At 36.1% G+C, this 20,527-nt stretch overlaps 1 protein-coding gene across 1 annotated transcript; it reads left to right on the top strand.

The window, feature by feature from the left end:
• The first annotated feature begins 1,478 nt into the window (after positions 1-1,478).
• On the top strand, positions 1,479-19,313 carry Dusp11 (dual specificity phosphatase 11). The gene is made up of 9 exons (XM_003468914.5): positions 1,479-1,708; positions 3,421-3,496; positions 4,473-4,604; positions 8,316-8,439; positions 9,376-9,436; positions 11,109-11,155; positions 11,539-11,614; positions 11,871-12,038; positions 14,680-19,313. Exons 1-9 carry the CDS (start codon positions 1,608-1,610, stop codon positions 14,873-14,875), a joined length of 981 nt encoding a protein of 326 aa, XP_003468962.2. The 5' UTR covers positions 1,479-1,607; the 3' UTR covers positions 14,876-19,313.
• The last annotated feature ends 1,214 nt before the right edge of the window (positions 19,314-20,527 follow it).

Genomic DNA, 20,527 nt, shown 5'->3' with positions numbered 1-20,527 from the left:
TCCCAAAAGAATTAAAAGCATCATACCAAAACTATATATGCACACCCATGTTTACAGTGACACAATGTTTAACAGCTAAATCCTGGAAACAGACCAAATGGCCATCAACTGGTAAATGAATAAAAAAGATGTGGGTTTTAAAAAAAAATACAATGGAGTACAACTCAGCCATAAATAAGGATAAACGAGACATTTCTAGGTCAGTGGAGGCACCCAAAGACCACACTTTTATGTGAAACAAATTAAACACACACATGTAAATAACATATTGATGGGAGAAACTGAAAGTGTAAATGAAGACCAAACTGTATAATAAATATTGCAAAATAGGAAGAAAATATTCAAATGGGAAGAGGAGAGGAGGAGAGGGAGGAAGAAAGGGGAAAGAAAAAAAGAATTGAAGGAAAAGATGGCAACAAAGATTTTGGAAATAAGGAGGGGAAGAGAGGTAGAAGGGAGGGGAAGTAAATAGAAAAAAATTAAGATACATCATGTATAAGTACAAATACCCTATGATGAATGTTATTATTGTGTATATATATCTAAGAAATACGAATAAAATTAATTTTAAAACATAGTGGAATACTTTAAAAGATAAGATTTTGCAATAAAATATACTATTGTTTGAGTAAATTTTTTTTAGCACTTTGCTGATTATTGACATCTTTTACTGGAGTAAATTTATGAAAGTTTCAAATGGCAAAAAAATTGTGCTTTATAATTTGAAAAAGTTTATAAACTATGTTGTGCTAACTTATGTTTTTTCTCTTTCCAATTAGACTTTAAACAGTGTGTGGAAATTTTGACCTTGAGCTCCATTGTTATCTTTCTCAGGTATTTTTTTTTCTATTTTCTAAAAGTAAATCCATGCTCTCCACTTCTAACACGATACCCAGCAGATAATGAAACCAGTAAAAGACTTTCATTGGGAGTAGAGGTTGGTTCAATTTTTGGTGGGTAATTAGCTAATGTTTTTCAGTCTTTGAGGCTATGTGTCTTCCATTTCAGTAATTCTACTTGTAAGAATGAGTCATAGTTGCATTTATGCATAAGCATTTCACATTGCATTTTTACAAGAATAAAAGCAGAACTGAAACAAATTGAACTAGCAGTCCATCAAGTTAGCCTGGTCAAATAAATTATGGTACTTTTCATTGTGTTATTTATCACCTGCCATTAAAAAACAGGGAGATATACATTTAATAGGAAACTCAGCACTAAATCAATACATTGAACAAAATGGATGGTAGACATTTGTATAGGAAGAGTCTAAATGTAAGTTTTGAAGAACACACAACGAACTAGGGCGACGGGATTTTACTTTTTATTTCCTGCCCTGTGCAGAATTTAAATTCTGAAAGGTGTATATACAAACTAATCGACCACTACCCGCCTCCAGTGAAGGAGGGCGCTGTGGCCGCGCGGGTCTTATTTAGGAACCTTACGTCTGAAACGACGTTGCGTGATGTGGTGACGCCAACGCGTCAGGCGGGGACGCAGGCGCAGTAGCGAGGCATCCGTATGCCTTTGGAGCGTTTTGGTACGGAGAAGTCGGGACCACGGCTCTGACTTGCTTGAAATCCGGAGAGCGGCTTTTCGGGACCCACATGAGCCAATGGCGTCACGCACGCAGTGGCTGGAGCCGCGGACGCGACTTTCATGGACCTCCTTCAGCCAAAAAGAAAGGTGGAAACCGCATCCCGGAAAGGTAATGAGGCTTGGCTCGAGGCCTCCGCCCTCAGTCTTGTAGCTCTGGGCACGGCCCCGTCTCGAGCTGTCGGCCTCGCTCTGTGTCCCGGGGCGCCCCGCTGACGGTCCTGGCCTCTCCCCACGCCGCCACTCGCGGTAACCAAAAGGAACAGTGTCAGGTTCTGTGAATTCTTCCCGTTCTTAATTAAAAAGTGAGCTGTGTCCTGTGCTCCTCTGGTAAAATACAAGAAAGACTGTCTTGATGCGGAACTGTTCGTGTTGGGACACTCCTAAATTACCAAACGCTGAGCGGCTTCCGTCATTACATCACACTATTTTGCCACAGAAAGTACCAATGAGAAGTTTTAAAGACCTCCGTCTCGGCGGCCTTGCAACCCATCTAGTCTTACTTGGAGAGTTTGTTAACAGTATTCATAGGACTACAAAGGGAAGCTGGTGCTTCGTCACACCTGTCCTTTGAGGAACGCGCTTTTATTTTTCAAATGGTTTTTAAAACTTTGCTTGCCGGGCGTGGTTGCATACCTGTAGTTCCAGCTTTTGGGAGGCTGAGGTAGGGAGGATCCCCGTGAGTTCACGGCCAACCAGAACTACAGGGCAAGACCCTGTCTCAAAGAAAAAAAAAAGTTGATATATTTGACAACTCTCTTCTATTCTTTGAGACTTTCTGCTGTCTCATACTTAAAGGCTGTTTTATTTTGTCACCCCAACAGTTTTTGAATCTGTTGTCTTTACCGTCCTAATGCAGATATTGAGTGACCTATTATAGTTAAATATGAGTCGTGTCCAGGTATCTACTCTTTACTTCCTTAAGTCCGAACTCTTTAAGTAGGTAATTATTAAAAGTTGAAATTGAACTGTAGTTGGAAGGTAGCTCTTAGACGTTAATATAAAGCATTGTCAGCCAGGCATGCCTTTAATCCCAATACTAGGGAGACGAGGATTGCTGCCAGCTCTGGGCCAGCCTGGTGTACATAGTGGGTTCAAGGCCAACCTGAAATACATAACGAGACTATCTAAAAAAAACCCCCAAAATTTACTTTACCAATAACAACAAAAACATACAAAAAACCCCACTTCTTTTTATGTCCCATAATATGAGGATCTACATGGTCAAGGATCCTCTGTACTTCTCCAGCCCCATCTCTTGTCACTTTTGTCCTTTTTTTTTTTTTTAAACTTAAAATATACTGAACTAAATGTAGTTAATTCTCATTCTACAGAAGTTGGCTCAGTATTACTTTTCATTGTGAATCTAGTGCCCCTAAATTAATTTCACAGTCCTTTTTAATCAGATGTTCTCGAATACAAATTGGAAGTTTTGTTCTGATTGAATTTAATCATTTCAGTTGCATGAAGACAAAACCTTATGAAGTGATAGAATTGAATTTAAATCATTTCAGCCACTGTGTATGTATTAGTGACATCTAATTATTTGATACTGAGTTAGGTTATCAAAGTTGCATAAGTTCTCCAGCTTTTTATGTTCCTTAAATGTGCAGATTTTTGTCCTGTATTATTGCAAAATAGGACTTTTCCAGATGGGTATGTGGGAAGGAGAGTATCAGTTTTTACTAGGCAAGAGTGGATAAATTGAGTGGCAAGACAGGAACTTTTTGGGTGTCCTGTAACTACTGTTTTCAAGGAGACTTCATTCTGTGCAGAGAGATGAGGGTAAAATACAATTTGGCTGACAAAAAACATATCTGCTAGGTGGAAAGACTACCTCCCAGTTGGACAGCGGATGCCTGGTACTCGTTTCATTGCTTTCAAAGTACCTTTGCAAAAGGTAAGCAGAAGTTCAATATTTTTTCAGAAACTAAATTCACCCTGTAGAACACTGGTTCTCAACCCTGTCTTATTCTAGTTTGTTTTTGTAGCAAATATGTTGTAATGGCTCCATATTGTCCTGAAATTAGCTTCACACATGAATTTGATCAACTTCCATATGTAATTTTAAAGAAAGAAAATTAGTGTAGCTTTCTATTTAGAATATAAAGGATAAACCAGATTCATAATAAAGTAATATGTTTTCAGTGTATAAATATTTTTGCATGACTACACTAGAGGATGTAAAGAAATGCTTGATTGTATTTGTAGTGCAAGAACTACAAATTTGGGCCAGGGGTTTAGCTTAGTGGCATAAGCACCTGTCCTAGCAAGTGTGAGGTCGTGAGTTTGATCCCCATACCAAAAAAAAAAAAAAAAAAGGAACTACAAATACAGAGTAGGTGAGTTACATATATTTCCTTAGTGGAAGAGATACTCTGGCAAACTACTCTTAGTAGATTTCTAAGCAAAAGAAAGATCAGCCTTCACTTTGTTGATAAAATGATTACTATCGTGGGAAATTTAATATATATTAAAATTGTGCAAAAATACTTTTGTGAAATGAAGTTCTAAGGCTTAGAGAAATAGAAACAGTTTTTGCTTTTTTAACCTATATTAATGTTTACTGGGATGCTCAAAGTCACAAGAGATGGAACACAGACGTGTGTGTGTGTGTGTGTGTGTGTGTGTAACACTGTAAAACACCTTTTTCTCATTCATTCACTTAGAAGGGGCAAGGGTTTAGCTCAGCAGCACAAACGCCTTTTTTTCTTTCAATCACTTAGAAGAGAGATTTGTAGTATAGCTTCCAGGAGAATGAAAACTTTCTTTTGTGTCTCATTGTACATTAGTGTCATATTCTTTGAATAACTGCATAACACATTTTAGAATTCAAAGCATACATTTGCTTTCTTTTATTTTACTGTCTTTGACAGAATTTTGAAGTGAATCTTGCTTCAGAAGAACGCTTTTCTCTTTTGGATCTTTTTAACAAAGTCCAAGAGCAAAATGAAGAGCTTGGACTGATTATTGATTTAACATATACTCAGCGCTATTACAAACCAGAGGTAAATACTTAATTGAAAAGAACTTTGTTTATTCTGATACTAAAATAGTTCATAGTAATTCAGTAATAATTGAGTAATTTTCATCTTGTGCTAATACAAAGCCTGGCCATCTGTGGGTAATAGTAAAATTTAAAAGAGAACAACCAAATGTGTTTTTCAACTGCATGTTTAAATTCTGTCTTAAAATGGGATTGGAGACATGACTTAAAATTTAATATTTGGTCATTGTTACCAGTGTCTGTATGCAAATCACTTTTATCATCCTCAACAAGAACTTTGTAACCGTTATACAGTAATTCCCGTTTCTTTATCCATTTAGGTCCTGGTAATGTCTAAATCTACTTTCTATCTCTATAAATGTACCTATTTCAAGTACCTCCTACAAGTGTGTTATACAGTATTTTTCTTTCTTTTTCTGGCTTATTTCAGTTATGTTTTTTAAGGTTCATTCATGTTGTGTAGTCTGTATCAGAATCTTTTCCTTTTTATGGCTGAATATTCTATGGTGTGTATATGCCATGTTTTGTTTACCCATTCATTTATTGGTAGACAATTGGGTTGTTCCTTTGGCTATTATGAATAATGCTACCATAAACATTGATGTATAAATACTTGTTCAGATCCTTGCTTTCAGTTCTTTTAAAGGTATGATTAGGAGTGGAATTACTGGATCATACGGTAGTTTATTTAACCTAACAAGTAATTGCCAGAGTTTTACAATGTTATATTCTTTCTTGTGAGCTATTATCTGACATTCCAAACAAATACAGAAAGTAACATATACTTATTAGTGTTCATTGTACACCCATTAATTCAACATACTCAATTTTAACATCAATCAAGTGTGGACTATTGTGTTTAGGTATCTTTCCTCATTTGCTATTATTTTAAAATCTCATATAACTTCACTTTCATTGATATTATAACTTTGTACCTTTAATATACATATTTAAAATAGAATGCTTTTATTCCTTAATATCAATTTTTGTTTGTTTGTTTGTTTACTGGGGATTGAACTGACAGCCTTGCGCTTGCCTTATTTGTGCCGCTGAGCTAAACCCCTGCCCCTTAATATCAGTTCTTTAATATCAAGTACTCCATCTGTTGTTTAACTTAGAATTATTTCCTAAATGTAATAAAAATTGTCACCCAGCAATTAAATTTGTTACATGTTAATTTATAGTTTTCCCTTAACATTGATCTCTTTCATTTTTTCCTCGTTGAATTATGTTTGAATATCATGTCCTGTTAATATTTTGATAACTGATTATATTCTAGACCTTTTATTCTTTTGTTTTCTGCAGATTGGTAGTTGAACCTAGTTTAATTGGTGTTCAAGCTTTATTTTATTTATTTTTTCAAGATGTTTTATAGGCAATCTTAGGCTGGGGATATAGCTCAGTGGCATAGCAAGTGTGAGGTTGTGAGTTTGATTCCTGGTACAAAAACAGAAATGAAAACAAAAAATATAGGTGTTGTTTTCTTCTATGAGGAGGCTAATAAATGAATCGATTTCTCTTTCTATAAATAGTCATTCATTGGCCCCTTCATTTTTGACACACATCAAAAATTATAAATTCTGTCATTCTTTTTTTAAATTATTCATTACCTAGGTATATGCAATTCTGTAAAGAGGAATTTCTCCTTGTCAGATATTTTAGGCATGAGCCTTTTTTAAAAATTTATTTTATCTTAAAGAGGATAGAACCAAGGAAAGTGAAACAGAATAAAACCAATCAAACCAATGTTAAGTGATCCAGAGTTTCAAAACAGTTTAAAATCAACATCAGTTACCATATTGCCTCTTGTCTTCAAAATAGCTGCAGATACCTTCAGACATAGTAAAACTCAAACAGAACAGAACCAATAAAAACAAAACAATGAATGCAGTAAGGGACTTCAAAACAAGACAATTGTAAATCCAAAATGGCTACCATAATATAGCTTGCTGTCTTTGAAGCAGCTGCCTATGTCATTGAATATAACAATCAAACAGAACAAAGCACAACCCAACAAAACAGTGAAAATGATAAGGACTTCAAAACAAGGTAATAGGAAATTAACAATGGCTTCCACCTTGAGAAAGAGAATCCCCCTAAATGCCACACTGTGTACTGATAGTCTCTGAATAGAGATCAGACCTAAATGCCACACTGTGTACTGATAGTCTCTGAATAGAGATCAGACCACTGGCCCTAGATCTGCAAGGTCCGTGAAACGCCAAAACACCACAAGCATCAAATTGCATTTCACCTCAATATCTGAGCCTGTATTTCTCTGGATCAGCAGGTTGCTTATGGGGGTTAGGGGAAGGGGATTGACTTTTCTTGTTTACCAGCCCATGGGCTCTCAGGGGCTGAGGTCTGATTGTCCCCTTCCAGCTAAGGACCTTGCATGGCACTGGTTCACAGAGAGGGCTTTCTTCTTGAAGCCTTGTTCTCTCCCCTCACAGTCTGCAAATGGCACTGACTCACGGGGTAAGGCTAGAGTCTGGTTGTCACCTTGCCTGTGCCACTGGTTCTCAGGGAGCGTTTTCTTCTTGGAGAATCCTTGTCGGAGCCAAATTCCTCCACCCCACCCCCCACCCCCCCGCAGTCCGCTAATGGTACTAATGGGGAAAGACTGGGGTCTGCTTCTCCCCCTGTTGGCTGCAGCCCTTGTGTGGTGCTGGTTTGCAGGGAGGACTTGCTTCTTAGTGAATCATCTGTCTCTCCTCCCGCAGTCTGCTGATGGTGCTGACTCACAGTGAAAGGCTGGGGTCTGGCTGGCCACTACCCACCAGCAGTGGCCTGCATATGGTGCTGGTTCACAGGGAGGGTATACTTCTTGGTGAATCCTTGATGATGCTTTCTTTTTATTTAATAGTGTTTGAAATAGTGAGTTGGTTCACTAATATCTTTCAGTGATAGCAAGATTTTATTTAACTAGTTTTGTGTCATCATAAACTCTGATGCAGTTGTCTGTCTTACTGAGGCACAGGTTGAGTCCTTGCCTTTGGACAATTGGAACATCTTAATTTGGCTTCTTTTGATAGTCTTTGATAGTCTTCTTTTATTAGTCTTTGATAACTTTTTTTGGTATTTGTATGGAAAAAGTTGCAACACGTCTCGTATACATACAGCCTCAACTCGAATCTTTCATTGTAACAAGATGCTTTGATTTCTTTTAGTGGGAATATTTTGAAACTACAAGTCTGCATGCTAAGAGGTGCTCATTGCTGCTAGGCTGACCTTGTTCCTAGGCTTTTTGTATAGGTAGAGCTGGGAGCTGGGTTTGTAATATAAACTAAGTCATGAATTTTTCTGTTACTTTCTATTTATACTTAGATTTTCAGGATTTTCAGTTACCTCTTCTCTTATCTGTGTCTTAATTCCTACCGTCTCAAGAATATTTATGCTTGGCAGCTGCTTTATGAAGGCATTGGCCCTTGAAATGTGAAATATTAGGTAGAACTGCTCATGGGATTTTTAGTTATATTGTGCCTGTATTCACATGTAGTTTGATGTGTCTTGTATACCTGTTAACTATCTGTCCTGTGGTTTTATCAAGTAATATATCTATCTTGGTTGAAGCAGCTTTGGAAAAAAATAGCTCTTTCATCAGAATTACTGACTCACAGAGTTTATTGTAATCTCTTGGTTTATCATATAGTTGTTGTAATTCTTTTTGAAGAAATGAAATAATATATATTTTTCTTGTTTTGCTCTATAGGATTTACCAGAAACTATGCACTATTTAAAAATTTTTACAGTTGGGCATCAGGTGCCTAATGATAAAACTATTTTTAAATTTAAATGTGCTGTTAATAAATTTTTGAAGGAAAATAAAGATAATGGTAAGTTTTTGTTTTTGAAAAAGTCTAAATTTTGGTAATTTTAAATGGCATTGGATATTGTTGATAGTTTTAAAGTTTTGACATTGTGTTAAGATGAAAACATGAATTGATCATACAATGTTTTTCATTTTGTTGGTCAGATAAAGTTTACTTTGAAAAGTGATTTTAGTAAGAAAGATGAATCAAACTACCTCATATATAAGAAGATGAAAAAAACCTTGTTTTATCTTCTGCATTGGTTAGGAGATGACAGATTTAAAAAAACAGAAAATCTCAGAGTCTGAGAGTTACACAAAAGAAACAGCAAAAGGCAAATGCTAGGAGTAAGATGGTCCCAAATAGAACCAAATAAAGTATGAGCCAGTGGAATTGTACATTTGTTTTGCATATTTAAGGCATTTCCACTATTTTTTTCCATTTTGATTACAATTTTGCTTGTGTTCAGTATCAGAAGGTCTGCTCTGTAGCTCAGTGTTTAGAGTGCTTGCCTCTAGTACTGCAAAAACAAACAAACAAATGAGCAAGGAAGAGAGGGAAGGCTAAATGAACGAAAAGAAAGTTAAGCCATTTTATTTGTTTCATTTTAAAACAAATTTTTCTTTTCAGTACCTGTTGTTTTACTTACTTTTTCTATAATGAAATCAGTTCTAATGAGTATTTTAAGACAGATAACTTTGTCTCCATGCAGTTTTAGCTGTTAATACCTAAGTAGGCCTTTGCAGTTTACATCATTGGGTCTAATGGAGGCTATGCAAATTTTTCTATAGAAAGTGAATGTTGGTTTTCTCATAGATGTTTCTTTATAAATGTTCCTGAAAAATAGATTCTTTTCAGGATATTGGTAATGTTACAGTAACTTGTACGTTACTCTTGAGAAAATTGTCTTATTTATTTTTAGTCTATTTCAGTTACTTCACTGTATTTCTTGTTTTATAGACAAACTTATTGGTGTCCACTGTACCCATGGTTTAAACAGGACTGGCTACCTCATCTGCAGGTGAGTTGCCAATCCTAGAGGTAAATCATATTTAAATTGTTTTTGTCTGAACACAGTGATTATAAGGTTGTTGCAAAAAATGAAGTCAGTATATAAATGTGTGAAATAGAAAGCACTCTTATGTCACCAAGAGGTTACCATCATTAATACTTTAATATATGTTTAGTGTTCAAAAATGTAGATAAAAGCATAAAGTGTGGTTCTGCTATAATAGATATGCTATTTAGTGCATTGTCTTGTAAACATGTTTCTATAAAGGTTCTTAGAAATCTTACTCTTCTTAAAGGCTGCATTATTCATTCACATGCTGATGAACATGAAAGTCAGAAGTTTTTAATATTTAAAATAGTGAGCATTCCTCTCTGAACATCTTTGAATATATATGGAGTTATCTCAGAGGTAATTTCATTCAGAATGGAATTTCTGAGTCAGAGTACACATTCTTAATACTTTTTTATTGCTATACTGTACCTATTTATGTTTCTTCATTCAGAAAATGTAGAATTGCCCTTTGTGATGGAATAGATAGGAAAGAATCACACATGCATATAAAATTGTAACTGACAAGTGCTATGCAAAGGGACATGGTATTATAAGTGGTTATAATGGAAAGGATTTGACCTCATTAAGTGAAAGGACTAAAGGTTTCCATGAGGAAGTTTGAGGAATTTATATATGAAGAATTTATCCATGAGGAAATTATATATGAAGGTTGAATTGACAGTAATCAGGTAGGAACATGGTGGAGAGAATTGTGGTTATCAGCAAAAGCAAAGACTCTAAAACGGGTCAATACACACTATGGTGGAGAGTTCCATGGGGTAAGTACAATATTAGAATGAAGGCGGCAGCATAGGTAGGAGCTAGATAACACAGAACTATGTTTAAGGTTTTAAGAACAACAGAAAACCACGAATGTTTTTGAAGTGGTGAGTGTATGGAATATAATACAATTTTGCATTTTTAACATGTCATTTTACTACTGAATGGAGAATGGATCACAGAGGAAAGAAGTAGAAACAAGGAGTCAAGTTAGGAAACTTTCAGAAAATGAGGCATGACAGTATCCTGGAGCAAGATGTGTTGGCTATTTTGGGGGGAAAATATGGCCATATTTCAGAGATTATTTAGGTGATATCTTGCCACAATTTGTTGGCAGCATGAAGGTGAGAATGAGAAGAAATAGCTGACAGTGATGATGACTCCTCTGTTTTTGGCCCATACAGTTGGTTACACCATATTTTTTGGATATGATCTTACTATTTTACCCAGTATGTCTTTTGTTTGTTGTTGGTTCCTGATAAATATTCTGTCACATCAAGGAAGTTTTCTGATTTTAGTGTACATAGCATTTTGTTCAAAATACCTCTTGAATTTTTTCAAATACCTTTTAAACACCTGCCATTTTGAGTCTGTATTTTCTTTCCTTCTTTTAGTTATCATAGTAGTATACGTACCTTTATTAATAAATTTCCTAAAGTTGGGTCATCCTTTTATTTTTGGAATAGTCTTTTTGTTGTGGCATATTGCTCTTTAGTAATTGTTGGATTAGATGTATTGATATTTCCCTAAGACCTTTATGTTTCCATTTGTAAGTGAAATTGGACCTTTTTTGAAAAAACTTTTTTTCTTTTCGTATACATAAATGACCCAAATTATGTTGTTTTGTTAGATATTTGATTGATGTAGAAGGCATGAGGCCAGATGATGCAATTGAATGTAAGTATGAGGGTTGTCGCTATTTTCCCCTTTTTATAAAAGTTAGAGGTAAAAATGTAGATCAGTTTCTCAAATTTTGAAAAAAAATTCATAATTCATTTGCTCCAATATAAAATATAAAAAAAAGAAGAAAAAACAAGTCTTGGGGCTGAGGGTGTAGCTCAGTGATAGAGTGCATGCCCAGCACCCAAAAAAAAAAGAACAAAACCAAACAATTCCCCCCCCAAACCATATAAGGCAATCTTTCCAAAAATTTATAAAAGGATGTGTCTGAAAGTCGTGAGCTGTAACCGCCTAAGTAATTAGTCAGTGATTTATTTTTATCTCTCTGGGAAGGATTTGGTATTTGTAAAGTAACTTCTAATAATTCATTCACTCCTCAGTATTCAATAGGTGCCGAGGACATTGCATAGAAAGGCAAAACTACATTGAAGATCTTCAGAATGGTCCTATCAGAAAGTAAGTGTTACATTTCTTAGGTGATGGTGGTGGGTTAAGAAGATCTCTTATTTTATGTAATTCAAGTTGGATATATCTGTTCTTATAGATCTCTTTTTTAAATAATTTGAATTGAATATATCCATTCTTTTCATAGGTTTTTCCTTACTGGAAAGAGATTGTTATTTACATAGGCCAAAAGTAGCATAACTAAAATGGCTTCTAAATTTGAAAATTTAGTAATTTAGTAATACTGTGTGGAAATATTCTCTTTGAGGAACTGGAATTCCGGTGTATGCAGATCAAGTGGTTTTGAAGATTCTGAGGAACCAGTACACAGCTATAACAACAGATCTGTTAATGGTGGACCAAAGTATAACCTACACAATCTACCCCCTACCCAGCATTTTCATAACCGGACCCAGAACTGGCAACAATCAGTCAGGTACCTCTGCTTTCTCTTTATCTAGAACTGAAACAGAAATTAATACTTTTTTTTTTTTTTTCTGCTTTTTTTTTTTTTGTCTTTTTCCTTTTTATCGGTACCGGGGATCGAACTCACGACTGCCTGCTTACAAGGCAGGCGCTTATGCCACTGAGCTAAATCCCCAGCCCCAGAAATTAATACTATTAATCAGTGAAAAGATATTATGATAATGATAAGGAATTGATGTTTTCTTGCTGATCAGTATCAACTAGTGGGTATCATCCTGCTGTGTATTTGAAAAACCTAAATACAGGTTAGGGAAGTTTTTTCGTTTGGTACTGGGGATTGAACTCAACCTTTCGTTGCTTATGCTGCTGAGCTAATCCCCAGCCCCAGGGCAGAGAATTTATGATTTCTTAGACAGTTGGGAAAGGAATTAGAAATTTTCAATGATTTTAAACTTAATGTAAGCCATGAGTTTGATGTGGCTTCCAGAGAGAGTCTTGCATTTTTAGGCTATTTTAATTTCGGTATATTTTTCAGAATGAGAAAGGCTATTATTTAAAAGTAAATGTAAATTAAGAAAAATAATAAAATCCCAATAGAGGTATTTGCAGAGCATTTGAATAGGTCGATCACACTTTTGAAATGGGAGCAATCTGAGTTCAGTGAAAGTATTGTATTAGAGTTATCCAGAAAAGCCAGATATAGTGACACACACCCAGTACTCTCAGAGGCTGAGGTAAGAGTTGCACAAGTTAGAGCTCAGCCTGGGCAACACAGCAACTTGGTGAGACCCTGTCTCAAAATAAAGACAGAGGTAGGGGTATTGATCACTGTAAAAACCGTGAATTCAATAAATTATATATTTGTATCTGTATCTCTGTCTATACATCTGGAAGAGAGGAGGAGGAGACAAGCGATTTGAGAAGGGCTTTATTAGGGGAATTGACACAAATGGAGGTGGAGAAGTCCCACAACAGGCTATAAGCAAGCTAGACCAAAGATGCCTGTAATATAACTCAATTAAGTGAGAAAGGCTCCACACCAAGGAACCTGATAGCTTTCCATTCAAGTCCTGAGGCCAAAAGTCTGAGAACTCCGGGGTCACGGTGAGTGTTATGTGGAAAAGGGGGAGGTACACTGCTGGTGAAAGTTCTAGAGTCCAGAGGCTGAGTTTTAATGCCCAAGGGCAAGAGAAGTGTGTCCCAGCTCCAACGGAGAGGGCAGATTTCTACCAGAATTCAAGCCATTTGACTGGTGCCCACTTGCATTGAGGGCAGATCTTAGTCCCTTAGTCCACCAGCTCACACAACAGTCTTTACAGAACATTTTCACAGATACACCTAGAAATAATCCTTTACCTGATATTTGGGCACTCCTTAAGTCAGTCTAGTTGATACCTAAAACTTATCATTGCAAAAGTAAAGCCTTATTCTTGGACTGTTTCGTAACAATTTTTGATGAGCAGTCCAGTGGAGTGTTTGTCAGACTGGACCTGGGTTTGCTTCCTATCTCTGCCATTCACCTAGTGTGTGGTTTTGGGTGAAACACTTAACTTTTCTAAATTTCCATTTCTTATCAGTGGGGTGGAGATTTTAATAATACACAATTCATAAGGGATTGTCGTGACTACATCATTAGTTAAAATAGTTTTAGCACACTATAAACACTTTCAGAAAGTTGTTGGCATTTTAAAGAGATATAAACATTTGAAAAAGGTGGTGATAATAGCATAGAAAATTGGTATAACCATTTTGAAATGCAATTTTAATAGCCATAAATATACCTGGTAGTTTCATCTTGAGACTAAGGAAATACTTCAAAATTTGGGGAAGGCTGAATTCATTAGGTCACTTAGTACGTTTGTAAAGCTCCCCACTATGTCTCAGATACTGGGCTACATGCTTAGTTACAGTAGTATATATTCCTAGATGTTAATTTCAGAAGTGTTTGTGGTAGTACAAGAACTGGTAATAGCATATATGTCTAACTATGGAAGATACAGCAAAGTAATTATAGTATATCCATATTATAACATTTTATAAAGTGTTAGTAATAGGTCACTATAATTAGCAAAAATAGTACTGTGATTCGTGTAAAAAAATGCAGTGAGAAAAAGTGAAAGGAAATGTTAATGTGTTGAATTCGATTAAATGGGATTGAGAGGTTTATGGTTTTTTAATCAGATTTCCAAATTTTTATATGATTATATATTTTCTAATCTTGATTTTGAAAGAATTAAACGTTGGTTATTGCAATTTGTTGCATGTGTCATGGCTGTGGCTTTTTTTTATACTTTATAAAATAAAAGTTCTCTGTTTTCAATATCAAAAATCTTGGTCTGTCTGGTATCAACCATGCCAAACTGGAGAGAATATAGTCATTTAGACTAGTATGGGTATGCATTTATGTATGTAGGAAAGGGTGAGAAAGCTTCTGTGAATATATATATGCCAAGGCATTGTAGGAAACAAAAGTACATTGCTTTAATTTATCTTTATAACAGCCTGTAAAAGGAGGGCACAAATAGCTCCATTTTATAACGAATGAAGAGATAGTCTGTTAAGATCAGAAAGGAAACAGAATCACAATATGGGTTATTTTATAAGGCTTATTATATTTTATTCTAATAATGGTTTATTACTTTTTGTTTAAGAAAATTTTCACAAACTCAGAATGTTTACCAGAGAGGCCATATCCCTCCTCCTGGCCCTGCTGGAGAGGACTATTCACAAAGGAGATACTTTTGGAATATGAAGCCACATGGCAGTCAAGCAGCTCAGAATAAGAGGTGGTATGCTCCTGGTTACCAGAGACTGTCTTCTCCAGCCTATTGGGGATGGAACAAGTGATACAGGCCTGTCCTGGAAATCTACCTGATAAACAGAGCTGGGCTGAAGATTGCTAAAGTGACTTACAGTAAAAATCAGGTCAGATTATTTTTCAGGTCAGATGAAATTTTTAACAAAAATTTATTGCTCCGTTATATGTGTTCAGACTTAAAGAAAAATTATGATAATATTACCTCTTCACTCATAAATTCATATTATAGCAATGCAAAGAATTGGTCATTCCATTTAAATTTTTCTACAGAAAGATATTTTAGATCTGATAAAATATTAACTTCCTTTGCGAATTACTTTTTAAAATTCTATCCTTTTTTTCTATGTATTTCATTTTGATAGACTTGTGATATGATTTTTTTAGTGTTTTTGTTATGTTTGTTGACCCAGTCTTTTTTTCTCTAACTGTTCAAATTTTTTACTAAATTTTACCTAGAAGGACAAGTTTCTTTAGAACCTAGTCACTGTGTGTATTAATTCTTGTATTTTTGTGATTAGGTATTTTTTTCTTGGGCAGTCAGTATTGGAATTTGACCAGCTTCCTTGTACTGAACTGCCAGATGTGCCATCAAACACAAAGATGGATAAAAATATTAGGGATTATTAATTGGGCAAGAAAGATTAATTACAGTGTTGGAAAAATGATAATTTTCCAAATGATCTGATCACAGGATAAATGCCATCAAAGAGATTGAACCATCCATCCAGAGAGCTTGAAAACTTAATAGATTTATAGAAGTTGCTCCATGAATGGAGTAAGATATGAACATAAATTGCCTGGAATATCTAGGACTTATTTTTGTCTTTTGAACATAACTCTCTGGGATCTTTCTCCAGTTGCCTCTTATGCTGGAGTGGTGCTTTACCTCAGGAATACACAGGTAGATCACTTGAGAGGGTGTTAATTATTTTTAGTTGCAGAGGAAGCTAAACATCGTTGCTTGCTTGAGAAGGTATTTAAATACCATGACACATATTAAGCCTCTGTGAATATTTGAGGAATTCTTGGGCAACTCAGACTCATTTTTTTTTAAAGCCTCTTGATTTTGAGGATTTGTATCATAGAATGCCTAATACCATATATGATAGTTGTTTTATATATGAACAATGTGTGGAACCTGACTGTAAGAAAGTACTTGTAACTCAGCTGTTCTCCTTGCCTATATCTCATTTAGTCATGTTGCGCTACTTCATCTAAATGATAGTTCATAAAGTTTTTCTCTGCTTGCCACATTTAAGAGAGATACAGAAGTCCTTTGGTTATAAAATTGTTCCCCAAGAGATATCATGAAGCTTTACATTGGAAGGCATTCAAGCAAAACAGCTGTGAGGCAAAAAAAAAAAAAAAGCATGGGTGCATATGGGAATCTACCTAGTTGTAATGAATGACTTGGCAAAGTGGGTATGTGGTGCACACCTATAATACAGCACTTGGGAGCCTGAGGCAAGAGGATCATAGGTTTTCTTCCTACCTGGGAACTCAGTAAGACCCTGTCTCAAAAAAAAGCCCAGGGTTGTAGCTCAGTAGAAAAGCTCTGGTTCAATCACCACTATGGCTGAAAAGAGGAATGACTCACAAGCCATTTTTGAGGAGCTTACGTTAGTGCCATCATTTAGGCTATGTCACTTTCAGAATTTTTTTTTTCTTGACTCTGTTGCCCCCTTTATGTGCTACACATTTCAATGCTTAGTGTGGCTTATTGAAACAGACCTGCTGTTTGATATCTCATGTCCCATTTATTATTCAGTACACTGGTTCTGGCTTCTGCACTATTGAAAAAGCTTAAGGCCTCTAGGTAAAGGACAAGTACCTTTCTTTTTGAAAAATTTTTAGTGGTCTATTTAAGCTTTTAAAATTTGTTTTTATTTAAAAAGCAAATATGAATAGTTTAAAGTTCAAGTAGCTATGTTGAGATTACCATGAAAAAGAACACTCCTTTGTCTGAACCCTAATTGTCATCATTTCTCAAAGGCAAATACAGTGTTTTATACTATTTAAATAATGTGCGTGTATGTGTGTGGTGTGCCACTTCTTGATTTTTCAATTGTCTTACTATCTGTTAAAGAATTTTTACTATAGTAAATGAGGATTTAGCCCTTTAACACCACACTACAGTTGCTTCCCAGCTTTTGGTTAAATCAGTATTCTGAGTTTGTGTTACTAGCCAAGTATCTTTCCTCATGAGCCATAATTTACCATAGTTATGTTTTCTTTCTTATATGTTTTTTTATTTTTTATTATTTTTTTATTCTCTTTGCTGTTTTCCTATTTACCTTATTCATTCTCTGAATGTCTAATAACATAAAATATTTCAATATGAATAAATGATTGTTTATTCTTTCAAATATTCTTTTTTTCTGTTGATGTCCTGGGAACTAAACTCAGGGCATTGTGCCTACTAGGCAAGTGCACTACCACTAATCTACACCTCTGACTCGTGTGTGTGTGTGTGTGTGTGTGTGTGTGTGTGTGTATCTGTCTATCCTTAATTTTTAAGGAAATGAAGTCTTACTGTGTTGCCCAAGTTGGCCTTAAGCTCCCAGATTCAAGTAATCCTCTCCCTCAGCTTCCTAAGTAGTAGGACCATAGACATATGCCACTGCACATAGCTCTACATTAATTTCTAAGAGCTAGCTCTTTCTGAATGGCAGGTTTTTTTTGCAGAAAAAGATAGTTTTTTCAAGTGATGCACTGTCTTATACTTCGTTAATGTTACCAGATTTTACAGTTTCTTTGGTTCCCTTCATCAGTCTTTTTCTCCCTTATATATACATCTTGTCTCTCATGTGAGAGATGTTCTTGAAACACTTGGTGAGCATATTTATTTGTTATCTATATATACCTAAGATGGCAGCACTAAAAGCCGAGGGAAGTTCTATTTTAGGACAAGATGGCTAATCAGGTTATTACCTTCCCCTTGCTGCACACATTTAGGCTTTATTTTTTTACCACTCTTGTCTTTTTTTCTTCGTTTTTTGAGACAGGGTCTCACCATGTAGTTCAGGTTAGCTTTGAACTCACTATGTACCCCAGAGTGGCCTCAGATTCCCAGTGATCTTCCTACCTCAACCTCATGAGGATTATAGGTGTGTGTCATTCATAAAATAAAAAGAGCCACTAAGCTCTTTTTCATTATTCTGACAGATATCATCTGTAAAATTTTTATTGACTCTCCTATACCATGTCTTATGTCTTCCACCCTGGGGAGTTTTAGTCTTAAAAGTTCCTTAAAATGTCATTCAGTAGGGTTTGGGTAGGGCTAGAAATTTTTGACAATCAGAGCCAGTGTAATGAGATTTCATTACCAAATAAACTTAGGTAATTGTTTTGGTGCTTCACATCCCGGGAGTGTAAGCCATTGAGTGTCCTAAGTCATTATTTGGACCTGTAATGCCAGCCACAAATGCTCCTTCTAAGGAGGGAGGCTCATCTATGATCCTGATTAAACCTTCTCAGTGACCTTCAAACCAGAGTCATAGTTACGTCCTGAAAACAGACTCATTCCTCTTATAAACCTCAAAGCCACCTGACCTTCATACTCTGTTTTCAACCAACTCCTCATTAAGACTTCTGTATCTAACTGCAAGCTGACTTTTCTGTGCCCTTTGGATTCCCTTCCATATCTGCATGCCAGCTATTGATGACTACTCTGTGCCACGCATATTTAAGACACCATACCGTCTTCTAGGCTGTTCGACTGCAGTCTCTCCTGTAGTTTCTGTGAACCAATTATCATTTTAGCCATATCTCCTCCATAAAGTCTTCTATCCCAGTCCTACACTCAAGTGAATGATCCCCTTTTCTAAAAGTACCTTGTGTCACTGATTTAACTTTATTGATGTTATATGAACACAAGATCCAAGTCACCACCTGAGATACCCTCAGCCCGCCCTTTGTGGTAGCACTGTTTGCCTCTGAGTCCACAATGCCCTTTTTAAGCCTTTGCCAGCAGAATTTACTGAGATCCCCAAGCTCATGGGAACCCAAGTTAACTCTGGGCCCGCATGGTCCTTCTGACCCCACACTAAGCCTTTGTGCTCTCACATCTGCCCCTTCCTTTAAATTAGAGGAAGCGCTCTACCCCGCAGACCTTGGGATCTGACTGAAGGGTGGAATGATCCAGAAGTGTGGAGGAGTCAGCTCCTGGGAATTCCTGATTAATGTGATGGAAAGGACAGGAGGGAGACTGGCAGGCAAATGCCCCTTCCTGTGTCCTTGCTGTAGTCTCCTGAGCCATGGTTTGCCTTATGAGTCGTCCAGTGAACGCTCAGCCTCCAGAGTGAACATAAAGACAAACGTACTGCATGTCTTCCTGGCTCACGCAAAGCCTGGCAGGGCGATAGCTCATGACATCACAATTGTGCATTGTATTTTGCTTCTGTTAACATTTTCCTCTTTCTTCCTACTGTGTTCTTATGTATCTCAAATAAAATATTAGTGATTGAATCTTTGCTTCTGGTTCTGATTTCTGACTCTGGGATTTGTTTAGAAATTGGGCGGCCGTAAGGTTTTGGTTCAACCGTAAGGAGGAATTGACCTTTCCACTGGTTTGACAGGAATTCTCCAGAACTTGGCATCCTTTAAGAACAGATAAGTGCCAGTTACATCCAAGTAACAATGAATAAAGAATTATAGGCTTCTAACTCCCCAAGAGGAATATAAGCATGGACTGCAAACATGTACTAGTGGGAAATAAAAATTCTTAAAAAATTATATGTTAAATAGGCAATTAGAGGACCATCTCTGTAGTTTAGCCAGAAAAATAAAATTAGTTTTAATGGATGATCTGAGAATGAGTCAAAAGATGGTGTTTACTCCTCCTCTACACTAGATGAATATACTGAAGAGAGAAGACAAGCTGAAGCAAGAGATGTTTCCCAGAACATTGTGTATCATCAAATTCACAAAGCAGTAATAACTGGTTGGACGTTTAAAAAAATTACAGTTGATGTAGTTCAGCAACACAGCTCATGCCTGGCATATGCAAGGTCATGAGTTTGATCCTGGTATTAAAAAAATACAAATTTCACTTCCAGGATATATTCACATGATCATGGGAATAGTTTGGGGGATCTGTATTAACACTTTAAAGGTTAGACTAATTTTAAGAGAATAAGTTACAGATATTTATGCAGGTCTGTGTACAGTGTTGGTAAGAAAATGTTGATATCCTTAAATTCTCATTTAACACATTTTCAAGTTAGAACTTTTGAACCAAGTTGCTTATGATACATAACGATAAAGCTAACCCTATAGCTATAAGTAAAGGGGACATTTCCTCAGAGATGACTTAAAAAATGGTATGGATGCATCCTATCTTAGCATACAATTCAGTGTCTTTTGTTTTTGTACTGGAGATCAAACTCACGACCATGTGCTTGCCAGGCAGGTGCTTACACCACTGAACTAAATCCCTGGCCCACAATTCAGTGAGTTTTGACAAGTAGGTGCAGGTTTGTAACTACAATTACAATCAAAATATAAAAACCCTCCCCTTTCAAGATCCTATCACCATGTGGCAACTGATCATTCCCATCTTGGCAACTGATCTGTTTCTGATCTCGTTTCACCTTTTCTTGATGTCATCTAAATAGAAAAATAAGTATGTGTCCTTCCAAATGGGTTTCTGTGACTTAGCGCTCTGTTTTTGAGATTCGTCT

This window comes from Cavia porcellus, unplaced genomic scaffold, assembly GCF_034190915.1.
Source record: "Cavia porcellus strain 051 isolate PalLab524CR breed Dunkin Hartley unplaced genomic scaffold, mCavPor4.1 scaffold_18, whole genome shotgun sequence".
NCBI classification, from domain to species: domain Eukaryota; kingdom Metazoa; phylum Chordata; class Mammalia; order Rodentia; family Caviidae; genus Cavia; species Cavia porcellus.
The sequence above is the reverse complement of the archived record's forward strand: the minus strand, read 5'-3'. Positions and strand labels throughout refer to the sequence as shown.

What these genes read in the sequence shown, in the direction of transcription:
- Dusp11 (XM_003468914.5), top strand. Translation starts at nt 1,608, where the DNA reads ATGAGCCAATGGCGTCACGCACGCAGTGGCTGGAGCCGCGGACGCGAC. An exon ending in TCAAAGTACCTTTGCAAAAG is followed by an intron (nt 3,497 to 4,472) that starts GTAAGCAGAAGT and finishes TGTCTTTGACAG; the next exon opens with AATTTTGAAGTGAATCTTGC. An exon ending in GAAGGAAAATAAAGATAATG is followed by an intron (nt 8,440 to 9,375) that starts GTAAGTTTTTGT and finishes CTTGTTTTATAG; the next exon opens with ACAAACTTATTGGTGTCCAC.